Here is a 19,805-nt window from a genome sequence, read left to right as displayed (position 1 = left end):
GCCTTAGTTTTACCCAGTCCACTCGGCTAGCTCTGTTTTGGTTCTGGCAGCTAGTGGTTTTATCTGTTGCACCACACCAACCACAAAACTATGCCAAGGTGGTTTTGTATTTTAGGGCACCTTTAAGTACACAATTATTGTAGTGAATTGAATGCTGTTCTGAGGTACCAGTCCAATGATGGGTAAGATTCCAGACTAAGGCTGTCCAGCTGTAGCAGGGAGGATAAAAATAATACGTGCAACTATAAATCAGTTTTAGGATGCTTTGAGGACAAAGGTGCTTTCCTTAAAATCGAAAATAGTCAGTAATAAAATCCCAGATGTGGCAATCATTCATGCCAGTCATAAACATTAGAGCTGAGTGCAGAAACCTTTAGCCAGTGATGTATCAGTTGTCACCCAGACAGACATGCCCCTCTCAGAATCATAAACAAAAATAGGAAATAGATAAATGATTAAATGTGGGTTAGAATCGAGAAACAAATAACTAGTAAATAATAAATGAAGTAATATAAATAAATATCCTTAAATATTTGGTAATAAATAAAACGGTAGTATGTGCGCCACACATGTTTCCTCTGGGTTTCATTCCACTTCCCATGGACTTGTGGGTTGGATCCTTGCTCCGGTCATTGTCTATGCGGAATTTGGTGTGTTCTATCCATGTCCATATGGGTTTCTTCTGGGTTTCATTCCACTTCCCAAAACCCATGGGGTTGTGGGTTCAATCCTTGCTCAGGTCACTGTCTATAAGGAATTTGGTGTGTTCTCCCCATGTCCATGTGGGTTTCGTCTGGGTTTCATCCAAACTTCCAAAACCCATGGGGTTGTGGGTGTAATCATCATTAATGTGAGGAGTCTGGTGTGTTTTTTGCATGTCCATGAGGTTTCCTCTGGGTTTCAACACACTTCTCAAAAACCCATGGCTTTGTGGGTTCAATTCTGGCTCTAGTGGCTGTCTGTGAGGAGTCTGGTGTGTTCTTTGCATGTCCATGTGGCTTTCGTCCGAGTTTGTGAGTGTGCGTTTCCTCTGGATTTCATCACACCTCCCAAAAACCCATGGTAGGTGAATTGTCTGGAAATTGCCCCTATATGGTACCCTGTGACAGGCTGGTGTCCTGTCTAGAGGGGATTCCTGTCTTGCGCCTACTGATTCTGGGAATGCTCTGGACTTCCCATGACCCTGACCAGGAAGATGTGGATAAGAAGATGGATAGATGTGTTCATATAGATGTTATCCATATTGAAAATGATGAGCATCTGTTATGTATCTGTTGTACTGCCCACTTAGCTGAGGGAGAGAAGAGAGAAAATATAACACAGACAGACAGACAGTACTGACTGTCCACTCTACACAGCAAGAGACAGATGAAGGTGTTTCCTGCTGTTTAGAGTAATTAAAACACCCCCGACGGTACAGCTGGCAATCCCAATGCAAACCAGCATACCCACTATGGGTTACAGGGCTACAAACAAGCCTGTTTGTCCGCAGCCTCACAGGGAGTTGAATTCCGGGTCCCTGCATGTGGACTGCAAAGCATTCTGGGAGCATATGAGCTTTATCAAACCCCTTTGGCTGTCAGGTTGGTTGCAATGCACCGTGGGAATTACAGGCACTGCAGTCCACATGTGATATTTCCAGGCAGGAGAGGACCATCTGTGCTCACAGCTGGATACTGGAGGGGCCATGTCCTAGCCACAGGTGCAGGAGAGGTCAGTTCCCAGCCAACAGCTTCTATCCTTCCTAGTGGTTTATCTTGTCTGCGTAAAAACACAGTGAACAGTAAATGCTGAGCTACTCATAGGGCTGCAAAGTTTTGTCAATGTCGAAGGTAAATGACGACATGAAGGAGATGTGTTTAAAAGCAGGACAATCGGTCAAGCATAAGGATCTGAGACACTTTGACAAGAACCAAATTTTGATTGCTAGACGACTAGGTCAGAACATCTCCAAAGAATCCGGCAGACCTTGTGTGGTGTTCCTGGTCGTTGGCACCCAAAGCTCACTGATGTGATCCATGAAGGCCCCACCTCTGAACTCACAAGACTCAATGAGGTGGACCTACACGGCCAGAGTAAACTTCAACCGAAGATGTAAACCTATCCATAACCCTAATGTTGTTGCACTAGCAATGCTCCCAACTCTAGGAGGGTAAGGGTTAGCACGTCTCCTCCAATACTTGTGAAGCCCGCCACCGATGCGGCATGTGCCGGGTGCCCGGCTCTGCCACACCAGCTAGCAGGCACCTGTGCCGGCCAACATCGCTTCAACATTGAGTGATGAGGAAAGAGCCAGCTTGTGCCAATTGTGCTCTCTTAGACTCTGGCTGCTGATGGCAAAAGCGACATGGCTTGGGAGACTCTCAACCCCTTGGCCATAGTGTCAGCGTGCCGCTCGGAGCCCCAGCCAACAGGAAATGATGCCCTATGGTAATGGCTGTTTGCTACAAAAGAAATGCTACCCCCATTGCATGCAACATAAACGCCTATAAAAAGAATGTGGTACAGTTATATTTTCTAACTACAGGGCCTGAAGACATACCCTTGAGGGTACCACCTCAGTGACAGCTCGGTACCTTTTTCCAGAGGGTGCAGGAAGAGGTATGGCTTCTATTGCTCTGAGAGGAGAAACTTGTTGTACAGATAGACCTCTGAATGATGGCAGGATTAAAGAGTGAGTGGGAGTTTCTAACCCACTAAAGTGGTACAGTGCAACATATATGAAGCAGAGATGGTGTTTCACAGCAGTGTTTTGATGATGCATGAAAATGAAATGGATCAACACATCCATCCATCTTCTGCTACCTAGGTTTCACTCTTAAACATATTGGTCATTTGAGTGATTTGAGTAGATGTCATTGGTCATTTGAGTGATCCCATAGAAGAACCACTTGTAGAGAACTCCCATTGAGAACCATGGTTGTAATAGACATGAGTGTGAAAAACCTAAAGGCCTAAAAGCACATCTTTATTACAAGCACGGTTCTTTACAGAGCCAAAAGTGATTCTTCTACTGTATCCCTCGAAGAACCATTTGAAGCACCTTTATTTTTAGTGTAAAGGATAGCTTAACTCGTGTAGAATCAAGCTAATCCTTAGTAGCAGCCCTGGCTAACAGAATTAATAAGATATAGATGACACACTTGCTGCAAAGGCTTTTCAAAGAAATGCTAAGCTAAATGCTAAAACCATAACAAAGAAAAAAGTGACAAAAGCCTTTCCTTTCTTAAGCGGATGGAGTCTAAAACGCCTAGCATCCGTCGCATGGGTTAGAACAGCTGAAAGCCTGACGGCGGCTTGTGTGACAGCCCTTCGGCAGGCTGTGCTGTCTAGAGTGTGAGACGACACGCTACAGCTTAGCAGACAGCAGTGATCCCGGAGAGTAGCAGAGCGTGTAATTATTACCATGTCTGCACTACTTTACCTGTGATTGTAGCCGAGAATTGAACAGGGCCGGGTATTTGATACAGGCAGGTAAAACCCTTGGGATCAGTACTACACTGCATGTACATTCTGCGTTTAAGGGTCTGGGTGGAGCCCCTTTGTTTCAGCAAAAGCAGAAACAAGAATTCCATGTCCTGTGATACACTAAGCCACTGATTCGATTCACGATACTGGGTTCCAGATTTTAGATTTGTACTATATTTTCAACAAAATCTTAAGTGTCTCCATGACGAACCATTTCTATAAAAGAGATGAGTGTGAAGAACCATTAAACTAGTAAAGAACCTTAACATCCACTTCCTGAAACCTTTAAAAGTCTGTGTTTAATGTGCTTCCTCTATGGGGTCTTCAGGTCACAAGTTGGAATCCCAAGCCATGCCGCTTTGCCGTCAGTGGGTAGATTGTGCTCTTTCGCCTCATTACTTCTAAGTGATGTTGGCCGAGTTAGCTGGTGTCGCTTTCCTTTGGGTGTGTTGTCTGGTTGGCGATGCTGCTGTCTGGCGATGCTACCAGTCAATGACTGGCATTGCATGTTAAGTCCTTACCTAGACTCGGGAGCATTGCTAGTGCTAGGTGGAGCTTCGAAGGAGTGGTTTAACTGACAGTACCAAATTGAAAAGGGGGAAAATATGAAATTATTTTAAATTAAGTTTACATTTACAGCATTTTGGCTGATGCCTGATCCAGAATGATTACCATACACAGGTGGGAGAATATAGAGTAAGGAATCTTGCCCAAAGACTCTTATTAGTGTAGCGTGGTGTGCTAGCTTAGCTGGGGGTCTGTTATCCACTACACCAACCAGCAACTGGCTGATAATTGGCCTTGAACACATAATTGATATTTTTAATCTCACAGTATGTCTCCAAATTAGTATTTATAAGCTAGTTTATTATAATTAAATATAATTTAAATAGGCATTAGTTGTTTAAATTATAGTTCCTTTCGTTGTATTTTATCTCGTTTGTTATTGCTTCTTGTTTCCTGTGATCTATTCTTTGTACTCTTTATATAGTCAATCTAATTGTTGAATTTCCCCACTGCGGGACTAATAAAGGACTATCTTAATGGTTAGTTCAATCTACACAGCAGAAAAGATTACACTTAATTATAGGCTATACCAAAGAGAACATCACCAACTAATTAGGCTAACTACATACGTCCATTCCATAGATTTCGAGTCTGGAAATGCAAATGAAGTGCTGGGATGCAAATGAAACAAAAACTGTGATCTGCACTCTAAGAGGGCGAGAGCTTGTGCAGAAGAAGGGTACCAATGTGCCAGATTAACAGCAAAATTCCTCAGCTTCCAACCTAACAAGTGTGGAAAACTGGATGTGAAGAACAGTGTTGCATTAAATTGGTGCATAAATGCATGAATTGAGAGTTATTTTTATACATTATTATGTAATATTAGAAACTAGCCTTGTTGGAAATTTTATAGTAATTAAAATTTATCGTCAGGGAAATGCAAGCCATAGGTTAAGGCTCTGTGATGTTCACATGTGGTAGGTAGGACTACTTTGTTTCTGAATTTGGATCATGATGTTATCATGTACTGTAAGAATTCTGCCACAATAGTCAGTTGTCTCGACTCACATCCTTACCAACTTGCATGACAATAGGCTTAGAGGACAATAGGATAAGAATATGATGGGCTGTGATTAAAGTATTAAAATGCTATTTATATTATTATATTTATACACTACTCAAAAAGGGAACACTTAAACAACACAATATAACTCCAAGTAAATCAAACCTCTGTGAAATCAAACTGTCCACTTAGGAAGCAACACTGATTGACAATCAATTTCACATGCTGTTGTGCAAATGGAATAGACACGTGGAGGCCACACACAATACTGAGCCTCATTATGACTTTTTTTAAGGACATTACATCAAAGTTGGATCAGCCTGTAGTGTGTTTTTTGACTTTAATTTTGTGTGTGACTCCAAATCCAGGCCTCCATTGGTTAATAAATTTGATAGAATATTTCCTTTATTCAGATCTAGGATGTGTTATTTGAGTGTTCCCTTACTTTTTTTGAGCAGTGTATATTTGCTATATATACAGCTTTTGCTGGAAGTTGGTTTCGGATGGTCTAAGCTGTTATGTCTTTGACGGTCAATCAAATCTGGTCATCCAGACGAAAACATACCATATACCATATACCATATAAGCTCTTGACCAGCATACTGTATACTGCATTTGATTTCGCACATGCTGGTGGTCTAGCTTGGTCAGGTTAATCATGCTTTTAGGTCAGCTAAAACATTAAACTCATACAAAAACAGCCTAACCAGCAAATACAATTAACATTGAATTAACAAAACAGTCTGCTTTGAATGGACTTACGTTTATTTTAGGGCTAGTAGCAAGTGATCAAACTGGAATAGACAAATTGCCTCATGGTGATTTTCAGTCATCCTAAGACTTAATCAATATGCTTAACTTTATTATCCTCCTCCGAGAAGCATGCCTGGTAACTAAATTCAAGCAATATCCAGTCAAGCTTACCTTGACTGTGTACCACCCTGTTACACGTAATCTACCTATTGCTAATAATGCAATACCTGCTACATCCTATGATGGATTCATACAAGAAAAGGGAATGAAAGATAAAAAAGGAGAGCTAGCTCTCGGGCACTGTTATAAGACTGTTGGAGGAGTGTGTGGCCTGTAAGCAAAACAAGATCCTTTGAGAGTCTGAATGCTAATTAGAGAAGAGACGAGGAAGGAAAAGATGGGGAAGAAAGGAAGGAAGAGGAATGAAGATATTGTGATTAGACAGAAAGAAAAATGAGGAAAGATAGAGGCTTCAAGTGAGGCAAGCTAAATAAAAAAAGCTAAGCACTACACGCCTTCATTTTTTCATTCAGGACTGAACCTGAATACAGCCTGAGAACACTCTGCCCGGACCTGAACCAACCCACAGCAAGGTCTAATTCTCAACTTGGCCCGGCCTGAACCCAAGTCAAGTGCAATCAGCAAGAGGCCAAATAAAACTGCTAAGCTGCTAAGTTACTTAGCAACAATGGCTGCTGCAGTCAGATTCCACTTGAATTAATGAATTAATGCCTCTGAAAAACAAGTTTTTAGTATGTGCATTTGTAAACTATATAAATCATAAATCATACCCGTAAATTCAGTGTAGTTCAGCCCTGAATCCTGAAAGATGTAAGAAAGAACCCAATATTACATGCAAAAGATGTTCAGAAGAGTCTACAAACTGCAAACATTTATCCACTACTAGAAAAACTGAAGAAGAATGATGTTCACGAAAGAACATCACCATCGCTGCTAAAGCATGCTAAAAACGTCAAGGGCTCACTTACTTTTTCTAGCCTGCTCTGTGGATACTCAATGTGCTCAATAAAAATACATAAAACATACAGTGATGGTTAATATGAGTGAGAAGAAGTATGAGAAGATGCAGATGCAGATGCAGGCCAAAATCTGACAAGGTTAGAAAACCTGAACCTGAAATCTGAACTTTAGAACAGTCCAATAAATATTTGAGATAATTTCTCAACCCCATTAAACGTGATGTAAATAGCCAGGGTCCGTTTAGGCCAAATATTTCAAGCTGTAATGCACACACACACTCTGTGCATCACGACTGAGAAGGCAAGACCACATGGTCCTCAGTTCCACAGCTGTGATTTGGTCGGGTGATATGGCAGAACAGGCTGCTAGAAGCAGATAACACACAGGCCTGGAAACAGAGGAAGGCAAGAGCAGTGAAAGGTTTATCCAGGGTGCCAGAGACACCGCATGTTCACAGATGGGTCAGGTGGAAAGGCTCATGAACATCACGTAAGTTACATACATATACACACCTCACCAGTATGCTACGATAGCAGCGCTCAGACCCCAGTGGGCTTATTAATCAGGCCAGTCACGATCTCCACACCATCCGTTTACATATGAAAATCTGCCACTCTTATCTCTGCTGGGGAAGGAGGCTCTTCTCTGCTGACCAGCTTCCTTTATATATTCTCAGCTCTTTCTTTTGTTCTCCATGATGAAAGTTTCACACGACCCTGCCACCTCTCTATCCCTATTCCTTCTCGATCCCTCATCTTTTGATCCTTCAGTAAGGGGAGCTTTCTAATGTAAAGAGAAGGGCATACAGGACTCCAGCCTAGATCTGTGGAGCTCATAAACATCAGATGGGCATGGTCTTTACTAGGCCAAGAAGTTTTCTGTAATACATATAGACCTATATATAAAAATCATATTGCAATATATTTTTCCATTTCATTCAATATAGATCACCAGTCATAATAATACATATTAGAATATTATGACCACAAATGGTTTGGAATGAACTTGGCACAAAACATCACAGATGCCACATGACAGGGTTTGCAGCACGCAAAAACAAGCAAGCACACCAGTCAGTTGTCACAGAGTGCAAAACAATCATCATGGGAAAAGGAAAACCACCAAGTTTGTGGGATGTTCTACAGCCGCCGTAATAATGGTGGACCCAGAATGGACTTTTCATCTATTGAGTGCCTCCCAACCGCATAACGATGGTGCCCCACGGGCCATTGATGCCAGAGAGGAATGGCGGGGTGAGTGGTACTGAGCGATTGATGTGGAGCAGTTAATCTCGATAATGACCACCTTCCATCACCTAATATAGTCATAGACATCTTGCTAGTGTCACCAGAGCCAAGGGTGGATATTCCCACTATTAGGTAGGTGGTCATAATATTCTCATTTGACCTTGTATTTATAATGTCTTGCTTTGTTAATAAGAGCAGACTGGATTACTGGGTGCACCATGGCCTTCAACTAGCAATGAGACTCTGCTCACTCATCAGAGAGAGCAGAACAGGGGTGAGAGAAAAGACGAAGAGAGAAAGAGGTGATTGAGGTGAGAAGGAGAAAACGAGGGACAGAGATGAGGGGAATTTTTCTTCTATTGCCCCCGGCAGATGCATTCATCGACCTCCATTTCGAAGCCCTCACCATCCCAGCTGTGCGTGACCGGCCTCTAAAGAAAGCCGCAATCCCCCCGGTAAATATTTTATACTGTCCTGGGACCTTCCTCATCTGGTCCTCAGACAAAACTGTGATCTCTCAGCAGTTTAGGAGTGTTACGATACACACATTTATATGTATGAATATGTATTTTATAATGCATACTATATGTCCAAAAGTATTCAGACAGCTTTTCAAGTCAGTAAATTCAGCTACTTCAAGGTGTATCTTTTGCTGACACAGGCATTTAACTGCACCTATACAGTTCGAGTAGCCTCCGGAGACAAGCATTAACAATAGAATGGGACACTCTGGAACAAACCCACAGAAGGTACCATCTTTTTCAATGGGAGAGGTATAAAGTCCCCAAGGATTGGGCTTTCTCATGCTTCCTCTAAAGTTATGGAGCTTCTTAGAATAGGTGGAGCTGTGTTTGTGTCCCAGAATTGCTCGTTCAATATCAGTACCTGACTATTCTGATGCAGAAGACGATCAGATCTTCACAACAATGTTATGAACACTGGCTTTCTGTCTAAAGCCTTCCCAGAAGAGGGGTTCCTAGAAATGCTCCTAGTTTGGGAAGAAATGGGATGAACATGTCTCTCCAACATCATTACAACATCTGCTGTCCCTCTGCCCTACTTATGTTCAAGGAGGCCTTTCTTACAGTATCACTTCCTATCAAAGCTTGTGTTCAACCACTCTAAAGAAACCAAATCTAAGTCTGGTTCTACAAGACGCTCTACACAAGATCTTCTTTGGTCTCCCACAGTTGGTCAAGCTAAGGGCCTTAAGACTTCATATTAGTGTGAACCCATTTACAAGCTTATTACATGGTCCAGAAAGCCAGGCAATAAAACTGACCCCCAAGAGTTGTATTGGAGGCACTTGTGCACGTGGCTCATTGCCTCTGGTCTTCCCATACTGATATAAGTGCGACAGAAATGTCGTCCTGCTGTATATTAATTGCCTTCATGAAATTCACCAGACATTGAGGCAGGAGTGTAATAGAAGCATGATAAGATCATGCCAGTTTTAACAATATTGAGAGCTTAAGTGTTGGGTTAAAGGCAGTGGTTTAGATGTAGCCTCACCCTCTGGAGTTGTGTGTCCCAAGGACCATCTGTGCTAGTGTTAAAGAAAAAGCATAGATCTGTTAGTATTACTAGTTAAGTCTAGTTCCATACCTGTCTCATCTTAGAGCCTGGGTAAGTCTCTTTAACCTTCAACATAATTCCCTCCATTCCAAAACACTAAGATAGCCTACCCCATCAGACTATACTTCTTAACACAAAGCTGACTGAAAGGAGGTGGTCAGGTCTACATGTAACCTCTTTTGAACTGTTTGCAATATTTACAATTAATGGACACGGCCACCTTGTGACCGGAGAGCAATTGGGTCTTAGAAGCCTTGGTCAAGGGCACCTCAGCCAATGATGATGGTCCAAAGACTGCTTCTCTAAACTTTAGGCCATGGCTGCCCCTCTAAAACACTCAGGAACAGGGATAGAACTGGGGCCAAAAAAATCACTCGACCCGCTGGGGAACCAAACCCTGGAATTCCGAGTGAGATAATAACAAGAATAACATGCGTATTGAGCGTATCTGAGTGGTCCAGCAGGTGAACTATGACCCGATGATTGCTGGTTGGAACCCCGGGTCATGCTGCCTGCCATCAGCAGCCAGAGCCTGAGAAAGCACAATTGGCTTTGATTTTTTGGGGCGGGTAGATGGCTCTCTCTCTATCCCCACATCATTTTAAATGTCGGCGTCTCAGAGCCGTTTCATCAGAGCTAGGTAACCAGTGCTTTCACCCAGAGCACACCGGTTTACGCAGCGGCATCGGCAGCGGTTCTAAAAGAGGTTGTAGATGGTTCTGCATATGTCGGAGGAGGCATATGTCAGGCCTTACCCTTCCAGTGTTGGGAGAATAACATGTGATGGGGGAGAGTTCCAATGAGTGGTTTGGGTAACAGTAAAAATAACAATGCAGTGCTTTCATACTCATTGTAGCATCTCCTTCTTCTTCTACCTCAGATTGAGTCCCCAGGCTTGAGGCCTACTGCTGCATCCTCTGGGACTGCAGAGTTTAAAATCCTGAAGATAGCCTGACTCTGTAAGGGGAGTGGACGATTCATTATACTCCGTACAAAGTCTGAAAAAATATAATGACCGTATTCTTACAAGTACCCTTACTGTTCATTCCTCTCAATTAGCATCCAACCTCAAGCAACACTGACTAATGGTTAGCAAAGACAAGTCTAGGACACCATAGCAGCTCAGAACTGCAGTAATTAGCACATTGAATCTACTGCATCATCACACTCAGAGAGAACAGAGAGTGAAACAGAGTCTAATCACAATCATCTGCTTAATCTAACGAGTCCTATATAAAACGCTATAGAGGAGGATCATCTGCCCTCATTATGCTGAGGGTGATTATCTCTAAGAGTGCTGTTTGCCCCTCAATGTAATTCTGAGTATGTGCACTTTTAAAAATAAAGGTACTACAAGAGGTTCTTTGAGCAAATCCATAGAAGAACCAATTTTGGTTCTATAAAGAACCCATTTTATAAAGTTCTACAAACTACAAACACTATTGTTTATTTGTCCACTACTAGAAAAACACTGAACAGGGATGGTGTTCACAAAGGGACATCACTTTGGAAGTCCCTGCTGTCCAAAAAAAGACATTTCGACCAGTCTCAAGTTTGCTCAAGACCACCATGGATGTTCCACAGCGCTTCTAGGAAACTGTTCTATAGACAGATGAGACTATGCCATTCAATTGTGAAGCATGGTGGAGGGAGAATCATGGTTTGGGGCTGCTTTGCTGCTTCAGGGTCTGCACAAATACTCATACCTTCTGTATCTTTTAACATGGAGCGTTTAAGGGATGCACTGTATGTTGTAGGAGAACTAATCAGTCTGTGAATTTTATAAATCAGGAGAATTAGTGCTCCCGGTCACTGACCAGAGAATCGCTGGTTCGAATCCCAGCTGTTGCTTGCCATCAGCAGCCGGAGTCGGAAAGAGCACAATTGGCCATGCTCTCTCAGGGGTGAGCTGATGGCACTTCTTCCCCACATTTTTTTCAAGTGTGATGCTAGTCAGCACAGGTTTCTGTTAGATGTTGTATAGAGGCTGTCTCTGAATGGCAGTTTGAAAAGAGGTGGTGCCCGGCTGGTTTCACCAGTGTCCGAGGAGATGTGCTAGTCCTTACCCACTAGTGTTGGGGCCATTGCTAGTGATAGGGGGGGTTCACATGAACGAGGATTGGGTAAACTGGGTAAAAAATGGGGTACAATTGTAAAAATTATGTTTTGCATAATTGAAAAAAAAGTGCTCTTTGTATCAAAAGTATATATAAAGAAAATTCTGTAAAAACTCCTGTAATGTTTTACGGACAGTCACGAAACAGAGAGGCCTGCAATGCTGCATTAAATATCAGCTTTTGTTTAACATGTCTGCGGTGAGAATATCACTGAAGGCCTTTCTACCATCCAAACCCATTAGAACTTATTACACACGTAACGGCATCTGCACAGCTTTTGAAATGCAAATGTGTTCCTGTTTCCTTTTCACTCTGTCAAAGTGTAGAGAGAGAGAGATGTAGAGAGAGAGGATTCTGTGTTTCTGACGCCAAATAAAACTAATGCCGGAAGAGAATAAAATTAGCTATCAAATATGCAGAACTCTTGCGATTATGGAAACATGGAGAAAGTAGGCGGATAAAAATAAGTTATTTGCTGTTCCCGGGAGACTACTAAAACAGGCAAAGATGAAAGCAAGAGAGGAAAGCACAGTGGCACACTAACGTGGTGGATGGACTGTCAGGCTCAACACTCTGACACCCACAAAATAGGGACTAGCCTGTAGGTACCTGCTGGAGCTCCCAGGACAGCCTCATGTCACCATGTCAACTTGCCACCTCTGTGCCCTTGACCAAGGCCCTTAGCCCCAGGTGCTTCAGGCACACTGCAGGATAGCTGACTCTAAGCTCTGATCGCTGCCTGTCTGTTTAGATTACAGAAATACTGTTCAAACAGAAATGACTTTTGACAAGGATTTATAGTTGCTGTGGAAACAGCGATCATGCTAAATGAATGGGCTTATTATCCAGTAATTCTATGCTAACACAAAAACATGGCTCTTTCTGCCCTTTAATACACTCCGTTAATGAGAGTTCAGTACATGGAAGTGACAAACCGTGAACCTTAGACACGTTGGTCCTCCTTCAAAAGAGAATCCAGCAGAACCAAAACAGAGCTGGAAAACAGGCCCAAACTTCAAAACTGTTATGCAACGGTCTTGGCTTGTTATATTTGTACCCCTAAAATTGACATAAACCCCAGCCACTCGCGAGAGCCTTTCAACAAGTAAAGCTTTTGGTGAAAATGGTGTTGTTGATACTGGAGAGCAGCTCATCCCCTCCAGACCCTGCTGATCATGGGAATTTGGGTTGCTAAAGAAACCAGGCCTCATGACTGTGGCTTTATCCTGTGCCGACGTCGGCAGTAGAGAAGCTCAAACTCAGCATGTGATGAAGAAAAGCTGGCGAAGTGGGCGGATATCCATGCTTATCATTTTTTATGTCATGAAAGGAAAACCTGTGTGTTTCATTCCTAGGCAAAATAACAGGGTGGTAAATAGGCTTGGGAAATTGGCATATCATCACTGTCCAATGAAAAAGGCATGAGACCAGCTGATTAGTCTTAAATATCCCATTCTGTGCCAGTCAAATTTAACTCTGCACGATACTATACTTAATGCAACAGCGGTGCAGACACACACACACACACACACACACACACAGCATGTAGTGAGCATAGAAGCGAGAAAAGATGGTAGACTAATGCTAAAGCAAGAATGCAGAGCCAGCCACAAGCCAGCAGTAAGCAAGTCTTGGCTAAAAAGCCAGCAGCCTCGGCTTTCTTACTTTAGCAATGAAAAGACCAAAGCCATTATGAGGAAAATTACAGAATTCATAGCACCGGATGATCTGCAATTTTCTGCAGTCGATGATTTTAGAAACCTGATGTATTACCTGAGCCCAAGATGCACAAAACAAAATAGCCAATACTTCTTAGACATTGTGTTTCCAGAAGAGTTTATTCTATATACAACCTGTATGAGTCCAATGAAAAACCTCCAGAATCTCCGGAATGGTGACTTTACAGGAGAACTGAATTAAAGTCAGTGTAAAATTAAGAGTTTATTCCAAGTCATTTAGATCATTTCTATTGGTCTATTCATCCAGAGTTATTCACAGAGTGTCCAGAGCATCTTCAGGGTTTAAACCATGGAGAAAACTAAAAACAAAACTAAAAATGGAGATACATGCTGTTCATTGGACAGCAGCAAAATACTCCACCTTATTTTGAGATCTGAGAAATTTACATAGCCAAAAAATTGTTTATTTTATGTGAAAATCTTAATTATTTGTGTATGATTGAACTAAAATCGATACTGGTATTGGAGAAATCAGAACTTATAGAATAATAGCATTCATCTAAACCTTAAAACCTATCATTCTGAAACTGCTACAAATTATTCCATAAATACCATAAGACTACTGTCTAAAATCCATGGTTCTGAAAGTGCAGGATGTTCTAACCCAGACCGAAGCAAACAGTGAATACACCCCTGTGAAAAAGAGTAAGATATCCAAGGAGAAGATTTGGGTTTCCCTTCATTTTAATGCGGATGTGAGCAGGAAACAATGTCAAGTGAAGAACTCTAGCAGTGCATTCAACACAGGAGATCTGAGGCCCGCTCTGTTGACGCGAGCCTACATTGAGAGTCAACAAGGCGATGAAATCCCCCAGCATGCCGCAGCCCGAAACTGATGGGAATTGTCTCTGTTTGCGACCGTAGCGGCTCTGTGAATTGGTCAGAGTTGCCGAGGCGCTGGGGACCTGTCACACACGGTTTAGTCATTTTGGTCAGCCGCACATTTGCGGGCCATGATGTGCTCGTTCTCTTGCTGGGCTTGGCCAAGCTTTGAAGGCAACAGAGAACAGGCAGCCGGCGTAACGCTGAGCTTATGCCGTCTGCAGCTCGTCAGAGAACAGGGACCCGGGCCTACGATAGCGCTGACAGTAGTGCAGTGTACACCTTGTCTGGCAAACAGTCCAAGATCTGTGTTAAGCGTTAGGTATAATGACATCATCAGTCTTGTAGTTGGTGGTCTGGCCAAACTGGTACCAATACAGCAATAAATTTAAAGGGGTGTCCACAAATATTGGGACATCTAGTGCACCTGGTTCAACATTACAGAGAAACACAACATTTGCTTCTAAAGGGATTCAAGGCTTAGATGTGTTCTTCATACTTAAGAGAAAACTTAAGATACTTCTTTATTCTTCAAAAATCTTTCAATCTAAAATATTTTCAAATTTGATTATTTCAAATATTTGCTCAAACATTTCCTTAGACTTTTACTTCAGTATAGATTTTTGAATTATTATTAGAATAAATTTAATAGGATTAAATGGACAGTAGGCTTAACCTTCTGCAGTGTACACCTTGTCTGGCAAACAGTCCAAGATCTGTGTTAAGCGTTAGGTATAATGACATCATCAGTCTTGCAGTTGGTGGTCTGGCCAGACTGGTACCAATACAGCAATAAAGCCTCAATCAGAGTTCCTGCAAGGTCAGGAGGAGGTCGAACCAGGACAGACGGAGAAGAAGAAAGAGAGAGGGAGTGTTGACAGGATTTCCGTGTCGAACCGGGAGACAGCTGAATAAGCCTCAGAGTGAAGCAATGCAAGATGAAAGGTACGAGATGACATCGCACTGCTGTCTCCTATTTCCACAGAGCAAAAAAAAATAACCCAGAAATGACTTTCCTGTGAAATCAGTTGGGATGCACCGGTATGGGAAGTTGAGGGGCGGATGCTGATAATGTATATTTTCCATGTATTGCTGATAACAATGCAGAAATCTACACCATACAGACAAAAGTATTGAGACACCTAGTTATTCATTGCTTTTTAACTGTCTCCACTGTCCAGGGAAGGCTTTCTACTAGAGTGTGGAGCATTTCTATAAGGATTTAATTGCATTTAGTGACAAAAGTGAGGTCAGGATGTTCGGTGATCACTACCCCACCTCCCTAACTTCCTCTCATAAGTATTGGAAGGAGCACCATCCATCATTCCAGAGAACACAGTTCCACTGCTCCACAGCTCAATACTGGGAGGCTTTATACCCCCTCTAGAATACACCTGGCATTAGGCAGCATGGTGCCAATAGGTTTAGGTTTATCTGCTCCAGAGAGTCCTAGTCTATTGGCTGTACTTCTCTACAGGGATTAGATGAGCTGTGTGTATGAATCTGTACATCTGTGTCAGCAATGGGTGCAGGTTAAAGTAGCTGAATGTATTCATGGGGACAGGGGTGTCCACAAATATTAGGACATATAGTGTACCTGCTTCAGCATTACAGAGAACACAGCATTTGCTTCTAAAGGGATTTAAGTCTTAAGGATGAAACTCTGCTTAGATGTGTTCTTCATACTTCAAATCTACAAAATTTAAGATCTCATTATTCTTCAAAAATCTTTCAATCTAAAATATTTTCTCAAGGAAAACTCAGAGAACACATTTTATTTTAAATATTCAAACATTTCCTTAAAGAGTAAAATGATCAGTATAAATTGATTAATTATTATTTTAATCATTTTTAACAGGATTAAATGGACATCATTCACCAATGATGTAACACACAATGGTTCATTTCACAATTCTTCTTTTTTAAATTATTATTATTATTATTATTATTATTATAAGCAGACATAATGACCCTTAAAGGGGTGAAAACAGAAGGTTGTTTGATTGAAGAAAATCTCATAGATAAGAAAGTCTCCCTTTTGGTTTTTAAATAAATAAATAAATAAGAAAGTTACACATGAGATGATCTTTTTTTATTTACTATTTTGTATCTAACTAATGATTATTTTCATTATAGATTATCTTTATGTCAGGCCCTTGTTATCTCGCTCTCCCCCGGGGCAATCCCAGGACCCAAAAAAGGAGCTGGGACTCCGGATGTTCCCTCATTAGACTCATTCACAACACCTGGAACTGTGACTTCTTAAGCTCACGCACCACACTCACACTTTGCCGTGAATTAGCTTTGCTACAGCCTCTGTATCACTGTGTTTCATAGGCTGCTCAAGAGAGAAGCATTCTGGTCTTGGCGTTTTCTGCTCTGTCTTGTCTCGTTTATGGTAACCCTGATCTCTTGTTTGGTCTTGCTTCCCTGTTTGTCCTGTCTTAGCCTTTACCCCCTGTTTAGCCGAAGCCCTGCTTCAGGTTTTGGTTCTCCCTTTGTTTCCACCCGAGCTAGGATCACTAGTCTCCGTTGGTTTTTGTTGTCTTTACATTCTGTTGTTTTCCCCGGTGTCCCGTTCAGCTTCCTCCCAGTCCCAGGTGTGTTATTTTGCCCTGTTTGGTCCCTTAGTTGTATCCATAGTTATCTTTTGTTTGGTTGTTTCTGTTAACTTTGCCCTGTCTGATAATAAAAGCCTTGCCTTGTCCATCCCTGCAAGTGTTTCCTTGTGTTTACTTCCACACTTGACCCAGCATGACACTTTATTAGTTTATCTTAAGTTATTTCTTATGAAAGCTTTTGTGAATCCAGGACCAGATATTTTAGAGCAGTAGTCCAGCATCAACCAAATATTCTGCTCTCCATGAATTCAATAAATACATCAGCAAGTATTAGTTTGAAATACTGTCCAAATTAAGACATGTCTGTCTGATGACATTTTAAGCAATGCTATGATATCTCTCAACATCCCTAGAACTCCAACAGCCTTCATAGGATTTATTGGAACAACAGCATGTCATCTGGTCGAGGCTGAGAATCAGACGCTGAACCTTTAAGAGGGTTCAAAGCATTCTTCAGACCAAGTGCCCTTTAATAGAGGAATCATAGGCCTAGCCAAAGGACAGGCAAACATCTGGTAGACAGAATCTGAGACAATGAGGCCTGAACATGTGCTTAGAGCATGCACAGAAAGATCTGTCAGGAAAACTGCTTAGCTAAGAGTAATTCTTCTTCTGCCTGGGCTGGAACGGCTACCTGACAATACTACAAATGCAGCAGTGTAAATGATACTGAAACATTTCTAAACTGTTGTCTGTGGTTATTATAGGTTTTAATGATTTAATCGTTTGGATTTTTGGTTTTCGTCTAGGTTTTATTTCAGACTTTTTCCTTCCCAGGTGAGAGAAATGACCCCCAGTCTGTAATGCACAAGGTAGCGGTGTTATTTACTAAACTATAGATCTATATAGATAGACAGACAGATATATACTTTATTAATCCTGACTGATCCTGAAAGAAATTTCTAGCTACGAAAGTCTCCTTGTGAATCCCTGGTCATTCTAAGACCTAAATGGACCTTAATGTGTCAAAGTAGTGACAATTAGGGATTTTTTAGTGACAATGAGATTTTAACAGTCTCAAAAAATCTATATCAATACTTTAATATAAAGAGCGGGGCTAACAGTGCAGATGGTAAACCAAGGTCCAATAAAGAGGGCAATAAGAACAGACATGGGCTAGACAGACCCAAAACACAGCCCAAAAAGACAACCAAGCAAACAAACCAAAGGGGCAAAACCACAAACCAGAGAACAGTACTGTATAAGGAAAAGCAGAGATCAGTACACGATAAGGCATGAAACAGGAAACCTGCTCAGAATGCCACAAAAGGCTGGTAAAACTGAACTGAACAGGTATTTATACAAAGTATGGTAATTGAGAACAGGTGTGTGATCAGTATTCCGGCAAGTGTGAACGGTAAACAGCATCTGATTGGCTGTGGAAGGTGGTATGAGTGTTATGTCATGAGATGGGGAATGATGGGAATTGTAGTTAGTTGATCTGGTTGACAGAGGTGGAGGGAAAATCCATCAACGTGACTAGTATACAGTATTTTACCATTCTTCTTCTTTTAATTATGATTATTATTATTATTATTATTATTATTATTGTTGTTGTTATTATTATTACATATAATTGAATATATGTGATACAAAAGCTCACCATTGACCAAACAACAGCAAGAAAAGAGAAGAATGTGCCTGAACTGGCTACTCACTGCTGTTTGTGAGTGAGCTCCTGCTCCTTGTTGACCAAGTCTTGCTTGAGGCTGGCCAGCATCTCCACAGACACGTCCACCTGGCGAGAGAGCTCTGAGGCCTTGTCCTCCAGCTCCTGCTTCTCCTGGCTCAACCTCTCGCTCTCTACCTTGGCCTTCTCCAGCTCTGAGCTCTTGCGCTCCAGCTCGGCCTGCAGGCGGCCCACACGAGCCGCGATCTTCTGCTCCACCTCCTCTGACAGCTTCTCCAGCCTTTCATCCAGCTCCAGGCGCTCAAAAGCCCTGGCCTTTAACCTGGCCAGGCCCTCCTCATAGGCAGCCTCCACGGCACTGGCTGCCACATTGGCCGCCACGGCCACAGCATTGTTGGCATTCCCGGCGTCTGCGGAGCTCATGGCTTTCTTCACCAGGATCTCGCCCAGGGGGAACTCCACATTGGGAAGGTAGCGGGCAGCTGAGGAGGAAGAAGATTCGTCACCCGAGCAGGGAAGCTCGCGATAGGGGAAGCGGGACTCAGCGGCCAGGGCGCTGTCGGCCACCAGGGGGAGCAGCGCGGCAGCGTCGCACACACTGTTGGACTTGGACAGCACGTAGAGGGTCTCGTAGGTATGGTTGTACTCCAGGTGGGCGCGCAGCGAAGACAGGCTCCGGAAGCGCTTGTGCTCCCCGCAGCGAGGACAGCGGTACGGCAGGTCCAGAGAGGCCATGCCGCGCTCCCGCGGCCGGCCAGCAGGAAGGAGGGGTGGCGTCAGGCTCAGGCTGCCGGGCGCCGCCCCCAACAAGCTGCCACACGGTCTAAACAGTGGAGAGCTCTGCTCATCTCAGGTTTGCACAGGTTTCCATGGACAAGAACGGGACTGAAGCTCAACCACATACTGTGAGATCCTCACACATTCTCTTTCGGATGTTTACACATTGCTTCTTGGCTTTAGTTGTCTTGCGGTTGCCTTCTTGTATGGTTCCTTACTTGTTCTTCTGAACAGGCACTACATTCAGCCCTGAAAACACAAATAACACAAATAAGTAATAAAATAATTCAAAAATAACAGTCAAGCGGAAGAATTAAGACACCCCACATGTATTACTGTTTTGAATGTGTAAAATTAGAATCAGGTGCAGAACATCAGCTACAGATGATAAGAACATGATTAGAGAGGATTCTGGAGGAGTCTGTCTTATTTAAACCTCAGACATTTAGTTTGGTTTGCTCTTGATTGTTGAAGTAAGTGGTGAAGATCACCATGGCAAGATTCA

The 19,805-nt window shown here is 42.5% G+C and overlaps 1 protein-coding gene across 1 annotated transcript in view; it reads right to left on the bottom strand.

Moving 5' to 3' along the window:
- fbxo41 (F-box protein 41) overlaps positions 1–19,805 on the bottom strand; it is an 81,755-nt gene that overhangs the window by 40,966 nt on the left and 20,984 nt on the right. The window contains exon 2 of the mRNA XM_072669932.1: positions 18,552–19,549. Within this exon, the coding sequence (XP_072526033.1) occupies positions 18,552–19,258 (707 nt within the window). The 5' untranslated portion in view covers positions 19,259–19,549. The remainder of the gene's footprint in view (positions 1–18,551; positions 19,550–19,805) is intronic.

Source organism: Salminus brasiliensis, chromosome 24 (assembly GCF_030463535.1).
Source record: "Salminus brasiliensis chromosome 24, fSalBra1.hap2, whole genome shotgun sequence".
NCBI classification, from domain to species: domain Eukaryota; kingdom Metazoa; phylum Chordata; class Actinopteri; order Characiformes; family Bryconidae; genus Salminus; species Salminus brasiliensis.
This window is presented reverse-complemented; position numbering and strand designations above follow the sequence as displayed.